General features: G+C 50.4%; 5 protein-coding genes across 5 annotated transcripts; 1 reads left to right on the top strand and 4 right to left on the bottom strand.

The window, feature by feature from the left end:
• Positions 1-46: 46 nt before the first annotated feature.
• BC939DRAFT_506389 (uncharacterized protein) lies at positions 47-2002 on the top strand (the record flags this gene model as incomplete). Its single annotated transcript, XM_051560779.1, has 4 exons — positions 47-253; positions 356-753; positions 934-1326; positions 1462-2002. 4 exons carry the CDS (start codon positions 47-49, stop codon positions 2000-2002), a joined length of 1539 nt encoding a protein of 512 aa, XP_051408623.1.
• A 1233-nt stretch (positions 2003-3235) lies between these two features.
• On the bottom strand, positions 3236-3707 carry BC939DRAFT_401187 (protein FAM72; the record flags this gene model as incomplete). The annotated part of the gene is made up of 2 exons (XM_051552593.1): positions 3236-3422; positions 3553-3707. Coding segments are annotated over 2 exons (342 nt in total), but the record flags the coding sequence as incomplete, so codon positions are not given.
• Positions 3708-7301: 3594 nt separating this feature from the next.
• BC939DRAFT_288013 (uncharacterized protein) lies at positions 7302-7902 on the bottom strand. Its single transcript, XM_051551270.1, has one exon. It carries the CDS (start codon positions 7809-7811, stop codon positions 7491-7493), a length of 321 nt encoding a protein of 106 aa, XP_051408621.1. The 5' UTR covers positions 7812-7902; the 3' UTR covers positions 7302-7490.
• BC939DRAFT_462361 (uncharacterized protein) lies at positions 7868-8708 on the bottom strand. Its single transcript, XM_051557121.1, has one exon. It carries the CDS (start codon positions 8545-8547, stop codon positions 8068-8070), a length of 480 nt encoding a protein of 159 aa, XP_051408620.1. The 5' UTR covers positions 8548-8708; the 3' UTR covers positions 7868-8067.
• Positions 8709-13061: 4353 nt separating this feature from the next.
• On the bottom strand, positions 13062-13768 carry BC939DRAFT_287984 (uncharacterized protein). Its single transcript, XM_051551269.1, has one exon. The coding sequence runs from the start codon at positions 13615-13617 to the stop codon at positions 13180-13182; it is 438 nt and encodes a 145-aa protein (XP_051408619.1). The 5' UTR covers positions 13618-13768; the 3' UTR covers positions 13062-13179.
• Positions 13769-19072: the final 5304 nt, after the last annotated feature.

The raw sequence follows: 19072 nt of genomic DNA, 5'->3' as shown, positions 1-19072 counted from the left end.
CTCAGCAAACACAGTACATCAAACTACAAACAACTCCTCTTTCATCATGGACTCGCTAACGGTGATCATCAGCTCGCCTGGCCACAGTCCACACAAGTTCTCGCTCTCGCTCGGCCGCGAGTGCTCCATACTTGAGCTCAAGGAGATTATCACCTCCCGACTTGACACCAACCCAGGGATCGCAGACCAGCGCCTTATCTACGGCGGACGCATCCTCGACGACAAGGATACCCTCGACCAGGTCTTTGAGAAGGTATGAGAGCAGAAGAGAAGCCCTTTGATGATGCTGTCTCTTGCTGTCTTGCTGGGCGCACTTTCTTTCCCACTAACCCCCTTTTTCTTTCCTTGATGTCAGGTCGACTGCTCTGACAGTGCACCGACTATCCACTTGGTAGTGTCACAGCGACAGCACACGAGCACACCACCATCACCCTCACCACTCCGTTTCCGCTTCACTCCAGAGTCCACAGCTCCACCCGCTGCTAGTGCGACTAGCACAACAGCAGCAACGACAGGAACTGCGCTGAACACACGTAACACCATCACAGCATTCACTGCCAGCACAGCAACCGAACAGGACCGGACCGGGAGCAACACAACCACCACTGGGACCAGCACCATGACCCCAAGTGCGAATGACGCCACTTCGGCTCCATTTCCCGCCACGGGCATGGGGATGGCTCCAGCGTTTGCACCTTTTGCTGCCGCACAGTCCCCAGTCCAGTATCAGCCCCTGCAATACGTGTTTGTCAAGTAAGTTATTCCCGTCTTTTGACTTTGACTTTGACTCTATTTCTCCGTCATAGGGATGAAAGAGGGAGAGAACGAGCCCTTGCTAATATTAAAGAGATAACAAATAGAATTTGAGCACGTCGCATAAAAGGATTCTACTGGACTGACAAATGCCTGTTCTGTGCTTTTTAATGTAACTAGTGGCATGCCGTATCTTGTGCCAGCAGCATATCTACCGATGCTGCAACATCAACACTGCATGCAGCAAGCACACCAATTCTCAACGCCTCATCCTTACTTTGGGGCTGTTATGATGAACCCTGATGGAACACCCTATTTCCAGCATATACCAACCGTCATGATGGGTGCTGCAGGGATCGGGGCGGGTGCGCAGCAAGGCAATACAGCAGCAGCAGGACCAGGAGTAGCAGGAGCGGTGGATGGAAATGCACAGGACAATGCGGCCAGGGACCAGCGCAGAGCTGCATCGCTTTGGTTGCTGATGAAGCTGGCGTTTGGAGTGTATCTATTCAGTCAGAACGGAAGTATTGAGCGCATTGTGCTCCTTCATATTGCTGCACTCATTATCTTTTTGTAAGTTGCGATGATGGAGAGGCTATTTTTTTTTTCTTTATGGGCGGGGACGATTGTCGCTTGAGTGTATCTTGGATCATGATCGGGCTTATCGATACTAACTGACTATTGTCCATTTCATTCTTTTTCGCATAGACATCAAACGGGGCGGCTCCGGATTGTGCGCAGGATTGGTCACCCTCCAGGTGACACACCACAGGATGGTGCTCCAAATGCGGGGGGACGGCAACAGAATCCAGCAGGACCTGCTGCAGCGCAGACCCAGCAGACGACAACAACGACCACCACGACCACCTTCACATCCTCAGACAACAACAATAACACATCAGACGAAAACAGGCAAGAGTCATCATCTAGCTCTAGTAACATTACGACCATGAACAGCAGTGGTAACAGCAGCAATGGCAGCAACAATACTCAATCTGCACAGGAACAGAGCCATTTGACTGGCGCCGGTGCAATTCCTTCTGCAGACGGACAAGGAGCGCAGTCAGCACAGACTCAGGAGGGTGCATCGCAACAGCAGCAGCAGCAGCAGCAACAGCCAAGACTGTCGACATGGCGAAGCATAGAGCATGCGTTGTTGACGTTTGTGACATCACTCGTTCCGGCGCCTCCACCCGAGATCGATCCCGCAGTTGCGAATGCGGCAGCAGCAGGCGAGCGGGGCATGTGATGGGCACGACCCTTTGCCTCCGCCTCCTCTGTCTGTCTCTTCCACCTCCCTTTTGTTCTTTTTTTGTTTGACAACAAACAGGCCGGCTACGTTGGACCTGATCTGCACATAACATATTTTATATAAATATATCCTTCCCTTCCTTTTCCTGTCTTCAACGCACACACACACACACACACATTTTATTTTATTTTTTTATTTTTTTTTCCCCTTTCAAATGTTCTCGGGAAAAATACAGATACAAGTAGCGTTTTACCTTGAATTCAAATATTCAAATATCAACTGTTGTTGAGGCAAAATATCTCTGAGTACCAGTAAAAGAAAGATAACAACAACAACAAACGAACGAACGAACGAACGAACAGAAAGTAATGAAATGCTTTTGGGGGTGTGGAAGAGAGTTTCCTTTTATCAGGATTGAGGGCGATAATCTGCAGTGGGTCCAGCTTTGTGGGTTGACGGATTGATTGTCTGCATAAAATGTGCGGGCCCATGATCGTGGTCCGGCTAGATGGGCTTTCTGTCGTCGATGGTTCAGCGACATAATCGTTCGTACTGGTTTAGCGACCGGTCCTCGTCCCAAAGCATCATGCTGGCGTTATTGATGGCGGAGGAGATCATGCTATGGTAGGGGGAGCCGACCGTTGGTGGGCTGATAGTCATGGCTGACGATATGGGCTGTTCGTGTTCTCGTTGTTCTTGTTGTTGCTGTTGCTGTTGTTGGATCATGAACTGATGCTGCATTTGTTGCAGGTATCGCTCTTCTTGGGTGTGCAGTGCAGCCCAGAGCATCACCTGAGGCTCCTCCTCGTCTTCTTCAGAGTCTTCTTCATTATTATCGAGGAAGGAAGATGAAGAGTTGGGATGTTCGCCAGATGCAGAAGAAGAGAAACGCGTAGTAGGAGCGTGTGGACCGGCACTGACGGCGGTGTTGTACTCGATATCGTGGATACTCGTGCGTCGCCTGAACGAGAGATCTGGGTCCTGGATGGTTGTGTCTCCTGTCCTTCGTGCTCCTGCCCCTGCTCCTTCTGTCACTGCTGCTGCTAATGATGACGACGATGACGATGATAATGCCGATGATGCTGGTGCCGATGGTGCTGATGCCGATGATGCTGATGCCGATGGTGATGATGATGATGGTGGTGATGATGGTCGATAAGAACTTGACGCGTCCCTCGCTCCCCTAGTTCTGCTTTTCCTCTGCGCGGCCGAGGAGGTCTTGGGGATGTACCGCTCAGTGCACGATACACCATCCGAATGAAACATCCAAAAATGTCCATTGTTACAGGCCTCGAGGCACGATTCGCAAGGCTGGGTGACGTGGTATCCGAGGGTGCTTCCGCAGCCGAGACAGGCGATATCGCGGATCCGGCATTTGCAGTTCCGGGTCCTGTAGTCATCATATACCAGCTGCACTCTATCGATTTTTTTTTTTTTTTTTTTTTTTGATGCGAAGAACATGAAGGGTTATTTTGCGTTCGGGATCGGTCTGGTTTGGGTTTTGGGTTCTGGGTTCTGGTTTTTTGGTCTAGTTATTTTTTTTTTACCCTTTCGGTGGTCGATCTGTGGAGTAGAGCTCAATTCTCGCGTCGGCCAGGAGGATGGCTTTCATCCCACGCATGCATACGTCCGAGAGACAACTCTTGCACGTTAGCCTGCACACGGCCTTTGCCCGGAATTGTGGATGTAGCGATGGTGACATATTATTTCTGCTGTTACCGTTGCTGTTACTGCTGCTGCTGCTGCTGCTGCTGGTGTTTGGAAACTGACCATGCCGCGTCGGCTGCATCGGCTGCGGCTGCAGTTGTGGATGTTGCTGTTGGTGGTAGTGGAAACGCGCTTGCTGCGACGCGAAATTCGAAGGCGGTGGGGCACTAAGACCGGGCACTGGTGCACTAAGACCGGGCGCTGGTGCAATCGGTCGTAATCTCTGTGTTTGATGCTGCTGTTGCTGTTGCTGTGGTTGCTGATAGTGGCGCTGGAGATGCTGGGGTTGGGGCTGTGGCAGGTTGGCGTGATAACTTGTCGAGGCCACGATCAGATGCCGATACGAAGCATCAGCAGCTGCCGCAGCCGCAGATCTCGACCCTTGCTGGTGTCCAGTGGATTGGTACTGGACCCTCGAATCGTACCCTGCGCTGTGATACTGCTGCTGTTGCGGGGGATACTGGTGCATATGCATCTGAACATTGTTTACGGGCAAGGGCCCGCCTAGTTGGTGCTCGCTCGCGATAAGGGATTGTGGCCGCGGGCGAGGGTCTTCTGTAGATGGTGAGGTGTGGAGGTGTGAGGATGGTGCGTTGTTGTTGGAGTGGCGGCGCTGAGGAGGTTGCGAGAGGTGATGAGAAGGCGGAGTGCTTATGGTTGATGAGAAGGAGGAGGAAGAGGGAGGGAATGGTGATGAACCATGGAGAATGGCGGGGTCTTCAAAATGTCGCGGGGAAGGCATGGGTGCGACGGTAGGATAGGTGGAAGCGGGCATGGCACGATCGGCTAGAGATGGTAAATGTGGTGGACGGGATGGTTCAAGGTGGAGCGGGGGACAAGGAAGTAGCAGCTTTTGTTGACGAAACAGGTGTCTGAACAGCAAACGCGAAGAGGGGACAAGCAAAGTTGGTCAAGCGATGGAGGCGAGCAGGTGTGAAGAAAGGAAGGAGAGCGGGGATGGGCCGACAGCTTTAAAGGACGACAGCGGTAAGGTGGAGGATTGAGAGCGAGGGAGAGAGAAGGTCTGGATCACTATGTTTTGCTGCAGCTCGAAAGCAAACGAAAAGTAAAGGTCCGAACTAGAAGTGTTTTGGTGCTTCGAACAGCATTTGTGGGCGAAGCACAGCGCGCTCACCTTCAGTTGACGCGTCCTATGCAATAAGGAAATTGCAGCACAGGCCGACCTATGACAACGGTGCATGAGCAAATCGGGCTGTATGTAACTGGATATGACATACAGGTCGTATACTGCTTCAACCCCGGCTCCACTTCATGGGCTTTTGTGTGCCCTTCTCGTCTAGCGGCCCGTCAAGGATTCCCAAATGAGTGCGTCTTGGACTTGGACAACAGCGGCGCGACGGAGAATATGCAATGTGTGTCGCGTGCGCGTGCGTGTGTACGAATGCACAAATATGCATGCGAACTATGTATTATGTCTGTGAGGAATGAAGATAACCTAAGGGCAATCATCGTCAACGGCTGTTTTGAATTGAGCGAAAGACAGAATATGGAATCGATGGACGTCATGGGAAAGAAGAGTGTACCTGGTTTTTTTTTTTTTTTTTTTTTTTTCAGGCCGTTCGTATTCGGATGCCCATGTTGGAATAAACGTTTCCAACGGGGTGCAAGGAAATCGACGAGCTCACACTGCTTGCTCGCGTGGCATTCCTCATCTTTTCATCTTTTAAAAAGATCGATCATTTAGCCGGCCAAGTACGAGAAATCTAGGACACAGGTATCGCGTGCGTTGCTGACCACACATATCTAGTCTGGAACCAACATTTTGGAGATCGACACGGCTGTCCTTGAATTGTAATCCATCGGCACCTGAAGCAGAACTAATACAGTAGGAGGTGAGGTGAGGGCTCCCAAGAGGAATGATTTCTGAATGAACCTTGTTTCACCCATCGGCGGACCAAAGTCGTAACCGAGCAGAGGATATCAGAGCGAATGTACCTCCACATCCGCCATGCGCGGATGATCACCGTTCATTCTAAGGTTTTTTGCCTACGTAGGCAGGGTCGGCTTCCGATTGGATGTGAAATTGGTGCTTGAAATGAAAACTGCCCTCGGTAAGGCTAGCATCGAACTATCGTATTGAGCTTTAAGGAAAACATGAGGTCTTGTACCGCGGTTTTCTACGCATCATCCCTTCATTCCATCCCGCTTTTCCCTAGAAACGTCCAGAGAAAAAAAAAACAATTTGTCTCCAGTCAGAGTTACTCAATCGGATGTGTTTCCTTGCCGTCTCTCGGGATTCTGTCATCCTCGAATACAAAGAGAACGAGGCGGTGTAAAATGTTTTCGCGGCGCCTCCTCAGAAAAAAAAAAGTGTGTACAACTGACCATGACATTGCAGTCAATTTACTATGACGGGTAAGAACTTGACATAAGCAAAATGATTTAGACAAAGATATGAAGCATATTCTTGTTTACCGCATGAGGTCCAAGGACTGAGTCTCTTGCATGAGAGAGAATTATGGCGCCTTAACCGTAAACATCTGCCACTGTCTAATAAAGCTTTATATTGCAAAGCCTTGCATGGACGAACTAATAGGGCGCAGTTTGTGTTTGTGCCCAGGTACGCCTGAGAAAGGAAGGCCAAAGATTGGACCGGACTCTCCACGGACAAAGGGTTACTCAGTATACCCTTGCCCAGGCCCACAGTTCGTCCATGCAACCTTGGCCGACGTGCTTGTGGTTTGCTTTTGAGCACATACTACACTGAAGTAGAGCGGGAGCCAAATAAGTTCAAGGTTGATGGAGGAAGAGGGGAAAAAAGAAGCCTTCAAATAACGCAGGTCTCATGTATCTCTGTTTTCCACAGTGGAGAATACCACCACCAAGGCTAGCTACCCCTGCCGAGAATGTTTGTGGGCTCAGAAGACAAGAGTGCAGCCATACTCTAACGGAGAATATTTGCGCCATTCAATCGCATCGACATTCTTAGACTAAATGCACTAAGCACCTTTTTGTTTATTTTTTTTTATTAGCATCTTTGAGGATCTCTTTCTGCTGTTTGTTTGGGAAAGCTGACCATCTCTCAAGAGAGCTGCAGAAGCAAGCGTACATGAACGGATACCCCTCCGTACTCTGTAAATGGCATCTGCTCTTGGCTATTAGTTGTTCTTCCAACCAATCGGTAGTCTTTTTCTTTTAACGTTTACAGAAAAGAAGAGTACACAAACAAACACCTAACAGCAATGCGAACGAAGGGTAGTCGTAAAGAATCACTACGAACGAATTCTCCCGGGATTCGTTGTCTCGCTAGCACATCGAAGACACAAACACTGTGAGCCTCGGTACAGTCACCAATGCTGCTGAGCTGATCGAATGGTCTGTTCTTCCCTTGTTCCCGGGTTGAATGCCACAAACGCCATGCTCACTTGTGCTCTTTCCCTCGCTTACTGAATTCTGCTCCCCATGCCCTTGTTGGCTGAGTTTGTCACATTTACAATTGCAGCTGGAAGGTGAATACAAAAGGGAGCCAAAAGAACTTAATCCACAGAATCCTGTGGTTGTGTACCCGTCCCTCCCTTCCTATTTGTGATTACCGGGGACAGGGATAGGTGATAAGAACGGTACTAAGTCATGCTACATATCATGGAAACTGTATTTTTCGTCCCTCAAAGCGCATAGACTAAGCGCCCTCGCTGACCCCCTCGCTAGGCCACACTTGTCCTCGCTTCAATCGAACCACCCAGGCCTTGAGAAACAATGATTTTCAGGACACTGCAGCCTGCACCTGCCTGAACATCCACGGCGTTGTGCACTCTATCTATCGCTTGTTGTTTGTTGCATGCAACTGTATGCATATGCCACCGGCACTAGTCCTGCCATCAATCAAAACAATAGATACACGCGCAAGAGCTTTCCACTTTCTGTGGTCAAAGTGTATAAAGACCTCGCTATCGCCAGCACCCTGCCGCCCTTTTCTTTCTTTTTTCTTTCTTCTTTGTCGTGAACCAAAGTCCGCTCGCACCACCACCATTTCCCCTTCCTTTCCCTCACACCTTCTCCCCTGGACCTCCCTATTCCCAACATGGATAAGGAAGAAGCTACCCACGAGAAATACGAGTACGAATCCGAGAAGCCCCATCACGATGATGTCGAGGGTCAGCTTGAATTGAACGAGGAGGATGACTCCCCTATTGAGGAAGTCCGTGTTACCGTCCCCAGTAAGTACCACTCTAGTCCTCCACCTCCTATCCCCATATTCCTGTCATCCACAGCTATCGCAGCCCATCCTCCCTCTTCTACTCTGTCTGTTTTCTGGCGACGTTCATATCATAATGCCTGTTTCCCCAGCCATGTTCACTTTTCACATCCATCAATATCTGCACATTCCACACCATCTAACATAACACCTCCCTTCTACAAAATGTTATACAGACACGGATGACCCATTGATACCATGTAACACCTTCCGCATGTGGTTCCTTGGTCTTCTCTTCACGGCCGCCGTCTCCTTCGTCAACCAGTTCTTTTATCTCCGTCAGACCCAGATCTCTATTGGTTATTCTGTCGTTGCCCTGATTTCCCTCCCACTGGGCCACTTCATGGCCAGTGTCCTGCCTATGGGTGAGTTCAGCCTCTTTGGCTGGAAATTCTCTCTCAATCCTGGTCCCTTCTCGATCAAGGAACATGTCCTCATTGGAACCATGACTGCCTGCAACACCAGTACCGCTTATGCCGTCGACATTGTTATCTTGCAGAAGGTGTTCTACAACGCCGAGAAGCCCTTCATCGCCGGTCTTCTCTTGGTTCTCACAACCCAGGTCACCGGTTTTGCCCTTGCTGGTGCCCTTCGCAAGGTCCTCATTCGCCCCGCACATATGATCTGGCCCTCGACCTTGGTCACGGCCTCGCTCTTCCGCTCGTTACATCACGTTGTCGATCGTGCAGAGGACCATGGACGCATGTCGCGCATGAAATACTTCCTGCTTGTCACACTCGGATCCTTCATCTACTACTGGTTCCCTGGCTTCATCTTCCCCACCATCGGTGTGATTTCCTGGATCTGCTGGATTAACCCCAAGAGCGTCATCCTTTCCCAGTTGACCGGCTCCAACGGTCTTGGAATCGGTACCATCGCCTTGGACTGGTCTGCGGCCTCGTATTATGTTGGGCCCTTGGTCACTCCCTGGTTCGCCCAGGTCAACATCTTGGTCGGTTTCATTCTCGTTGCCTGGATCATGGTTCCTTGGGCCTACTACGCCAACCTCTGGGATTCAAAGAACTACCCCATCTTGTCAGCTGGGCTTTACAGGGGCGACGGTACTCCTTACAACAAGTCTATGATCTTGACCAATAACATTCTGGATCAGCAAAAGTACATCGATTATGGCCCCATGCGCATGGATTCCTTCTTCGCCCTGACCTACGGTGTCGGCTTCGCTGGTCTTACTGCTACCATCGTTCACGTCGTTCTGTACAACGGCAAGGAGATGCTTCAGCGCTGGAGATCTGCTCGTGAGGAGAACGAGGATATCCACTCTCGTCTGATGCGCATCTACCCTGAGGTTCCTAACTGGTGGTATATCTCCCTGTTCGTCCTCTCCTTTGGTCTCAGCTTTGTCACCTGCATTGTCTGGGACTACATGCCTTGGTGGGCTGTCCTCCTCGCCATGGGTATCGCCATCGTCTTCGTTCTCCCAGTTGGTATCGTTCAGGCTGTCACTAACCAGCAGCCCGGATTGAACATCGTCACTGAGTACGTTATCGGTTATATGCTCCCTGGACATGCCATCACCAATGTTACCTTCAAGACCTACGGTTATATCGTCAACGTCCAGGCATTGACCTTCACATCGGACTTGAAGCTCGGTCACTACATGAAGATTCCCCCACGCATCATGTTCATGGCCCAGATCATCTCGACTATCATCGCCGGTGTCATCAACCTTGCGACCGCCACCTGGTTGCTCAACACCCGCCCCAATATCTGTACCCCAGAGGGACACCCCTTCACCTGCCGTTCGACCAACACCTTCTACTCTGCCTCCATTATCTGGGGCGCTGTCGCTCCCGCGCGTGTGTTCGGTAGCAAGGATGGTGCGTTGTACTCTCCTGTCCAGTGGGGCTTCCTCGTTGGTGCCGCACTCCCCATCCCATTCTGGTACGCCGCAAAGAAGTTCCCCCACATCACATGGTTGAAGTACGTCCACTGGCCCGTGTTGTTGGCTGCGACCTCCAACATGCCCCCAGCTCTCCCTTACTTCTACACCAACGGTCTCTTCCTCGGATTCATCTTCATGTTCATCCTGAGACGTTACCGCTACAACTGGTGGGCCCGTTACAACTACCTGACTTCGGCTGCATTGGATTCAGGAGTGGCTATCTGTGGATTGGTCATCTTCTTCTGCATCCAGTCGTGGAATGGTGAGATGCCATACTGGTGGGGTAACCCTGAGGACGGCAACTACGACCACTGTGAGTTGGGTTATGCCAACTACTATGGAGAGCTGTACTAAGGAGACAGGATCTTTTCGTTGTATGTATCATTATTTTTATCCTATCTATCGTAATAAATAGTCTATAGCCGTCCTTCTGCAATGGAAGCATGGCTCTTCCAACAGGATGACAAAGAAGAAGAAAAAAAAAGCTATATTGCTGCGTATTCTAGTCTTTCTATGTGAGACGAAATATCGTGAGAAATATATATAGACATGTAAGGCATTCTTCCAGAGTTGCCACGCGACAGAGAGTGAGAAATCCCACATGGCCGACTTTCACATCGATATTTCTGTGCATCCGCGAATTCAGCCATGACGATGCATCCTGGACAGTCTACCATTCGCTCGTGCAGGCAGGAGGAGCCTGCCTGGAATACAAAAACAAGGTTAAGCACTAGACTAAAACTGTTGCTGTAGGCACATTTGTATGTACTTCGACAAGTAAATTTGATGGCTGGCAAGCTCCCGGCCAATAGGAAGGTTTCCATGCCGTTTTGAGCTTGTGTTCATTGTTCTTTTAATCACACCACTCACCATCCACACAAACATCTTTTAAGGTCCAGCCTAGTTTCCCAAGCCAAGCGCTCGGGATGTAGGCTGGGTTCCGTAGGAGCTCGTCGCTGCTCATTGGACGCCATCCGTCCATATGACTCTACACAACGCTGACTAGCGGATGAGTAATGTTGGTAAGAGAAATAGAGGAGGACGTGTGGGATTCTATCATTAGTAGCTATCCGAGGATGGTGCCTTTCATTGGCTACTTGGGTAAAAAAAAAAAAAAAAAAAGAAAGGCGAGAGGGCTCTGCTGCCTGTCCGTCCTCCGCTAGACTATCTCTCACTGTCCTTGGTCGTTATCTCACCCTTTCGATACTTACCAGCTCTTGGGCGCTCATCACGACCTGTAACAAAACACTGCTGGCCGAGTGAAGGAGGAGAAATGGGGGACACTCTGCGCAGGTGCGCGCGGGTGAAATTCAGTATATTGTAAAAACTGACAGACAAGGGTTGTATAAATTGGATACTACTTTCCCTTCGCATGTAAACGACGAATGTCATGGTTTTGCTCTTCGAATTCGCAGCATCAACAATAAACAAAGAAGCAGACAGGAAACAGAGCCAACGAACAGAGCGAACGGAACATGTACCAGTGTAATGAAATGAGAAGTACTTACTGCATGTAGACTATGCCAAAAAGAAAACAGAAGGCGAGAGGCGGCGACCTGCTTTGAGTTCGCCTCCTCCTTCTGTTGTATTTTGTACAACAACAATTCACCAGAGTTCAGTTGCCTGCACATAAACAAACAGACACCAGTTGGAGTGGAGGTACTTTCTCAAAGTAATTCGGATGGAAATTAACAAAAAGTGCATAAAGGACATGGGAGGGCGGGGTTCGAGATCTGCCATTGGCCCTACGTTTTCTCACGGAGTCCTGAGAACCTCAGAGACGAACGTGGGTGAGGTGAAGGGGATATATAGTCCAACCTTGGGGCCGCTCATTGTTTCGCTAGACCGCGTACCATATACACAATCTATGGAAAGATCTGTAAGCCCCCGGAAAGGGACAGTGGATTGTACTGACCCACCCAGCAACAGTTTATGAAAATAACTCTGTAAGCTCACATTGCAATCCTAGTTGGGCAGCAAAAAATCGAGAGGAGACGATGTGCGGGACAGACCTGCGAGAGAGAAAGTGCGCGTCGTGTAGATGTCGGCTTAGTAGTCTGTAGAAATATAACCCAACATTATGCCAGAAAGTGATAGTGTGTAGCAATTCCGTAGACAGCGAGCGGTATAGCTAAGAGGGATGTTATGGGGGGACTTTGTCAAAATCAAAGAGGAGGGCCACATTCAAACATCTCGACTAGTCTCATCCGCACAGTGTGGATAAAACCTAAACCGCGTCGGGGCTTCACGCGGAAATAGGTCCGAGGAGGAAATTGGAGGGATTCACCTGTTTCCTGTTTTGTCTTTGATATAATCGTAACGCCGCGATCACATTTCATAGTTCGTAAGCATTATTTACTTCACACATACTCCCCCCACCACTGGGTCAGCATCAAAGAGCTATCGGTTTGCTCGATCACTGCTACCAGTCATTTGCCTGAAGTGGATCATTGCCGTAGAGCAGGTTTACGCGCGGCTGAATTTAGCGGCCTAAATGTTGGTGTACCAAACGGTTGCTTATCTTATTCCTTTGCCATCCATGGTCTTGTGCTCCAAATGCAAAGTGAAGACAGAGAGTCGGTTCCCTGTGCTGCGCCTGCGTATTTTAAAGCGTGGGTCCCTGATGTGGAAATGAATGTACTGTACAAGGAAAGGAGAGGTTGGTTGCTACGTCCATGCCACAATGTTCGTTCCCTTATTTTTCTCATGCTGCGTTTGGCGAATGGGCGCTGAGCGTCGAGAAGCAGGAGGGATTGCGTCTGGCGAATGGCAATGAGGTAGCCCCTCTATCATACCAGGGCTCGGTGGGGCTGTGCAGGACAGGGCACTCTTTCACAGGAGACGGTACTCATCCAGACGCTGCACCTCATAAAGCAAAGGCTGGTCGAGAACTCTTTGAATAATAAAACGCTTAACATCCCCCCTTTGCTCCCGTTCCTGATTGGGTCGAATTAAAGTTCAAGAGCGCATGTCCTCGCCCTTCCTCTTTTGCTTATTAAAGTTTCGAGCGCACGCCTTCGAGGCACCCTTCTGCTTTATTTCTGTTTCCCTGTTTCCCTGTTTATCCAGATTTGACGAAGACGCACCGTATGGACAGCGAAGGACGGGCTAGAAATAGTAATGACGGAGGTCAAGTGGAGTCGCTGAATAGAAGCTCATTGTTTGTCTCCCACGCTTCCTCTAGTAGAAGCATCTCTCTGCATTGACGATAATTCGGCGTTACATCCGTTCACAGGACGGGCCCATTTATCCAATGGAGGTACTCCGGCATTGTTCGCTATTGCATCTACAGCGTGGGCAAAGATGAGATGCAGGACAAGGACAGCGATTTAGCGAGCACATGTACTTCTAGGTCCAGTATTCTATTAAAAGCATGGAGTGCGATAAATCAAATGTCATTTGTGCTGATACACTCACGATTGGAGACAGGCAAGGCAGTTCCGAGAACTCAAGTTTCCACATAAGCATTGGCCTCACACACGCTTTACGTAAAAATCCGTTCCTTCGAGAAACAATGAAATGAGGCAGAAGGTCCTTACCGGATAACGCTTTCGTAACCTGCCCTATGAATGCATCCAAGCTACCAACGACAATGAAATGAATCCAGCAGGAATCCTCCTGTAGTATGATGCTTCCATAACCCGCTTTTTCTTTCGGACACATGAACAGTGGCGGGGTCTGAGGGGTGGTGTTCGGACAAAGGGCCGGCTTGATAAGCAGAGCGAGCAGGTCAAGAGCGCATGCTGTTGGATTGGAAGCGTTCCTATTCGTGGACAATACAAACATACAAACGACTCTTTAAGCACGCAAGGCCTTCTTATGTTTGCGTCTGAGTTCCATGCCACGAGCGGATTAGCATCCGCGGTGGTGTGTGTCTTCGAGTGTTGGTGTCCCTCTCATTGGCCAGCCTTGGATTACATTCTGGGACAAATTGAGTCCAGACGGAGTGGTCCAACTGAACAACATGAGCCCGATGCGCATAGTGAGGAGCAATGCAAGGGTGAAATAGCGTATCAGTAGCAGCGGTGCTAGGGTTAGGGTTAGGGTTGAGGAGGGGGACGACAGGAGAACACCTAATTGGGCGAAAGATGTTCTTCCGCAGATGCTCGTTCCAGCCATTTGTGGTCCATGGCCCTGCGGTCCACCTGTTTACCCATTGTTCTGTTTGGATTCCTGACACCTCATCCAGGCGTCCTTGGCCAGTAAGGAGGCGCTTTCAAAGATACCACCCTGCCGACTCTTCCCATCAGCACCTCGGCGACTTGGCATAAATACGGGGCACTTCTCGGGAGCAACACCCTCTCTTCTTTCTTCTTTTTCCCCTCGTGCCATTTCTGTGAATCCACCCTAGACCCTCCCTCCCCTCGCCCCATCTCTGTCTTCGGACTATATCCTTCCCTCCTCTTTTCCCTCCCTTCCGCCCCCTTCCTTCCCTCCTGAAGACAACCCACAATGGAGAAAGAAGAATACGCCAACGAGAAGCTGGAAGAAAAGCGCTATGACGATGTCGAGCACCAGGTGGACCTCGTCGAGGAGGACGACTCTCCGATCGAGGAAGTCCGTGTCACCATCTCCAGTAAGCGATTCGTTGTCCATTCCCCAAAGTGCCATCCTGTCCTTTCCCGCTCGTCTTCATATCACTGATCGCTGCTCTCCTTTTGTTCCGATCGTTCTTTTACCCCATGAATAGACATCGATGATCCCTCCATCCCATATAACACCTTCCGCATGTGGTTCCTGGGTTTGTTCTGGACCTGCATCATTTCATTTGTGAACCAGTTCTTCTACCTTCGTCAGACCCAAATCTCGATCGGCTACTCCGTCGTCGCCCTGCTGTCCTTGCCCATGGGTCATTTCATGGCCCGTGTCCTGCCCACGAGTGAGTTCAGCCTCTTTGGCTGGAAATTCTCTCTCAACCCCGGTCCCTTCTCGATCAAGGAGCACGTCCTCATCGGAACCATGGTTGCCTGCAACAGTGGTACCGCTTACGCCGTCGATATCGTTATCCTGCAGAAGATCTGGTACAACTCTGAGAAGTCCTTCGTCGCCGGCATGTTCCTGGTCCTGACCACCCAGATCACTGGTTTCGCCATCGCTGGTGCTATCCGTCGCTTCCTGGTCCGCCCAGCCCACATGGTCTGGCCTTCGACCCTCGTCGTTGCCTCGCTCTTCCGCTCGCTCCATGCTCAGCAAAGCGAGGATGACCATGGCCGCATGTCTAGGATGAGATACTTCCTGCTCGTCTCCGGTGGTATGTTCATCTACTACTGGTTCCCCGGATTCATCTTCCCTACCATTGGAACAATCGCCTGGATCTGCTGGATCAACCCCAACAACGTCGTCCTGTCCCAGATCACCGGTTCCAACGGTCTCGGTGTTGGTGTCATCGCCCTCGACTGGGCCGCCGCCTCTGCCTACGTCGGACCCTTGGTCACCCCTTGGTTCGCCCAGGTCAACATCTTGGTCGGTTTCGTCCTCGTCGCCTGGATCATGGTTCCATGGGCCTACTACAGCAACTTGTGGAACTCCAAGAACTATCCCATCGTCACCGCTGTCCTGTATCGAGAGAACGGTAGTTCTTACGACAAGTCCCAGGTCTTGGATGCCAGTGGTCTCCTGGATGAGGCTGCTTACCTCGCCTACGGTCCTCTTCGCATGGATTCCTTCTTCGCCTTGACCTACGGTGTTGGTTTCGCTGGTCTCACTGCCACTGTCGTCCACGTCCTCTTGTACAACGGAAGGGAGATTGTCGAGCGCTGGAAGTCTGCACGCGCCGAGAATGAGGATATCCACTCTCGCCTGATGAGCGTCTACCCTGAAGTTCCTGACTGGTGGTACGGCCTCCTCTTCATCGTCACCTTGGCTCTCAGCTTCGTCACCTGTGTGGTCTGGGACTATATGCCTTGGTGGGCCTTGATTTTGGCTTTGGCCATCGCTCTGTTCTTCGTCCTCCCTGTTGGTATCGTTCAGGCTGTCACTAACCAGCAGCCTGGATTGAACATCGTCACTGAGTACGTTATCGGTTATATGCTTCCTGGCCATGCTATTGCCAACGTTACCTTCAAGACCTATGGTTACATCGTCAACGTCCAGGCACTCAACTTCGTCTCGGATTTGAAGCTCGGTCACTACATGAAGATTCCTCCAAGAGTCATGTTCATGGCCCAGCTGATCTCGGCCGTCATCTCCTGCATCATCAACTTGGGCACTGCCACCTGGTTGATCAACACTCGTCCCAATGTCTGCACCCAGAAGGGATACCCCTTCACGTGCCGTTCGACAAAGACCTTCTACTCTGCCTCGGTCATTTGGGGAGCCATCGGACCTGCTCGTGTGTTCGGTGACAAGGATGGTGCGTTGTACTCTCCTGTCCAATGGGGATTCCTCGTTGGTGCTCTCCTTCCCGCAATCTTCTGGGCCCTTAGCAGGAAGTTCCCCAACGTCAGCTGGTTGAAGTACGTTCACTGGCCCGTGTTGTTGGCTGCGACCTCCAACATGCCTCCTGCCCTACCCTACATGTACACCAACGGTCTCTTCCTCGGATTCATCTTTGCCTTCATCCTGAGACGTTACCGCTATGACTGGTGGGCCCGTTACAACTACCTGACCTCGGCTGCATTGGATACTGGTGTCGCCATCTCTGGTCTGCTCATCTTTTTCTGTATCCAGTCCTGGGACGGTGCATTCCCCTTCTGGTGGGGCAACCCCGAGGATGAGAACTTTGACCACTGCGCTCTTGGCTCTGCCAACTATTTCGGCGAGTCCCTGTAGAGGCATGTTCTTGTGCGCAATGCATTGAATATAGTGTGTTTCTTCCAAACTACAAATAAAAACGCTTAATCATTATCTTTCATGATGAATGGGAAAGAATGTCTGTTACCTTTCGGAAATGGCGTTCCTTAGAGTAAAGGAGGTCTATTTGAAATTATCTGGTGGAATTGATGTGTTAGACTATCCTGTGCTGAGCTATGCATTTTTTTTTTTTTTTTTTTGTGTCGCGTGTTTTGAGATTGAGGAGTATGTGGATCTCAGAGAGAGCTAATCGGTCTAGAAGAATGAAGAATTGCTGTGCTGGTGAACAGGAACGACGTGATTAAAGACCGAGGTATGTATGGGTGGGCTGGAAAAAATCGTGGCGAGATGCCTTGCGTACTTTGCGGATGCTTTTTATATCACAGATGAAAAAAGTAATTAGCGCAAAAAAAGCTTCGCGTACATAGTGCATGGACAACATGGATGTATGTATGCCGCTCCAATGTAAATAATCTCTCAGTCCGTGGAGACGGATTCTGTACGTGAAGTACCTATACGTCGTATGATTGGCCGATCTAGGGAAATATCAGGTCGCACGATCTACTGGCTGGGACGGAGGACATGTCCGAGGGCGACCTGCAGACCCGGAAGAGTGTCCGATTGAGTGTTGATATACACCTACGGGTTCAACGCCTTGATGGGACTATCGGCGGGGACAGAATGGGGTGAGGCTGTCGTTTCTGCTTAGAGTTCCCTTCATTTTAGGGTTAGTTTATTGTTCGCGCATTATGAGAGGAATATACATTTTTTGTTTAAGGGAAGAAAATGGCGCATGGACAATATGTAACCAATACAACACGTAAAAAATGAGAGTCGACAAACTATATAGCCTGTTCCATAGACGACCAAAAGTAGGCAATGCGCCCTCCGCCCTTTCCGGTCATGGAAAGAGATCCCATTCGTTCAGACCCCTGGCTTAGCGGTATTCGCTTCCGGGTCCACTTGCACACGGTCTGATATGAAAGGCAAGAGCACACCGCCGTACCTTGTGCTGGCGTCCTGGGAATGACCTTCCGTCGCCTCAAACACACACGCATACGGTATTCGTATTCTTCAATGGAATTGCAACTATTATAAATACCATGGCCTATCCCCAAATCGTTTTTTTTTTCTGTGTGCATTTTTCACCAGATCCATCCTTCACCTACCTTTTGCCCATTGGACAGCCGCTCTCCGTCTTCATCCATCCTCCCTTCCTATACCCATCTTCCACCCACAATCGTCCCTGCATAGTGTGCCAGTATACTCTCGCACCATGGAGAAAGAATTGTACGACAACAAGCTCGCGCTCGACGACGAGAAGCGGACCGACGAGGAGAATTCTCAGCTCCACCTTGATGAGGAGGATGATTCCCCTATTGAGGAAGTCCGTGTTACTGTCCAGAGTAAGTAGAGCCAGACAATTTCCCATCGCACATTTTCGCACCCTCTTTTGCCATCGACGTGGACAGATCTTTAATTACTGCTACTCTTTCACAGACACGGATGATACTTCGCTCCCATACAACACCTTCCGCATGTGGTCCATCGGTCTCTTCTTCACGGCCGTGATCTCATTCGTCAACGAGTTCTTCTACCTCCGTCAAACGAGCGTTACCATCGGATACTCTGTCGTCGCCTTGCTCGCCCTTCCCATCGGTCACTTCATGGCCCGTATCCTGCCCACGCGCCAGTTCAGCCTCTTTGGCTGGAAATTCTCGCTCAACCCCGGTCCCTTCTCGATCAAGGAGCACGTCCTCATCGGTACCATGGCTGCTTGTAACACTAGCACAGCCTATGCCGTCGATATCGTCATCCTGCAGAACGTCTTCTATGGAGACGAGAAGCCATTCATTGCTGGTCTCTGTCTGGTCCTGACCACCCAAATCACAGGTTTCGCCATCGCTGGTGCTATCCGTCGCTTCCTGGTCCGCCCAGCCCATATGATTTGGCCCTCAACTTTGGTCTCTGCATCCCTGTTCCGTTCGCTCCATGCTGGTGTAGAGGAAGGCGACCACGGCCGCATGTCTAGGATGAGATACTTCATGCTGGTGACCGGCGGAATGTTTATCTACTACTGGCTTCCCGGTTTCATCTTCCCTACCATCGGAGTAATCTCCTGGATCTGCTGGATTAGTCCCAACAACATCGTTCTTGCCCAGTTGACCGGTTCCAACGGTCTTGGAATCGGCACCATCGCTCTTGATTGGGCTGCCGCTACGACCTATGTGGCACCCTTGGTCACACCGTGGTTCGCCCAGCTCAACATTTTGGTTGGTTTCATTGCTGTTGCCTACATCATCGTTCCATGGGCCTATTACACCAACCTCTGGGATTCCAAGAACTACCCTATCATCAGCGCTGGGTTGTTCTTGTCCAACGGTACCGCTTACGACAAGTCCAAGGTCTTGGATGCTAGAGGCGTTTTGGATGAGGCTTCTTACCTCGC

The sequence above is a fragment of the Gamsiella multidivaricata genome (assembly GCF_025024155.1).
Source record: "Gamsiella multidivaricata strain RSA 2152 chromosome Unknown BC939scaffold_71, whole genome shotgun sequence".
NCBI classification, from domain to species: domain Eukaryota; kingdom Fungi; phylum Mortierellomycota; class Mortierellomycetes; order Mortierellales; family Mortierellaceae; genus Gamsiella; species Gamsiella multidivaricata.
The sequence above is the reverse complement of the archived record's forward strand: the minus strand, read 5'-3'. Positions and strand labels throughout refer to the sequence as shown.

Coding starts and splice junctions, on each gene's coding strand:
- BC939DRAFT_287984 (XM_051551269.1), bottom strand. CDS start 13,617: ATGTTTGTATTGTCCACGAATAGGAACGCTTCCAATCCAACAGCATGC.
- BC939DRAFT_288013 (XM_051551270.1), bottom strand. CDS start 7,811: ATGGGGCTTCTCGGATTCGTACTCGTATTTCTCGTGGGTAGCTTCTTC.
- BC939DRAFT_462361 (XM_051557121.1), bottom strand. CDS start 8,547: ATGTGCGGGGCGAATGAGGACCTTGCGAAGGGCACCAGCAAGGGCAAA.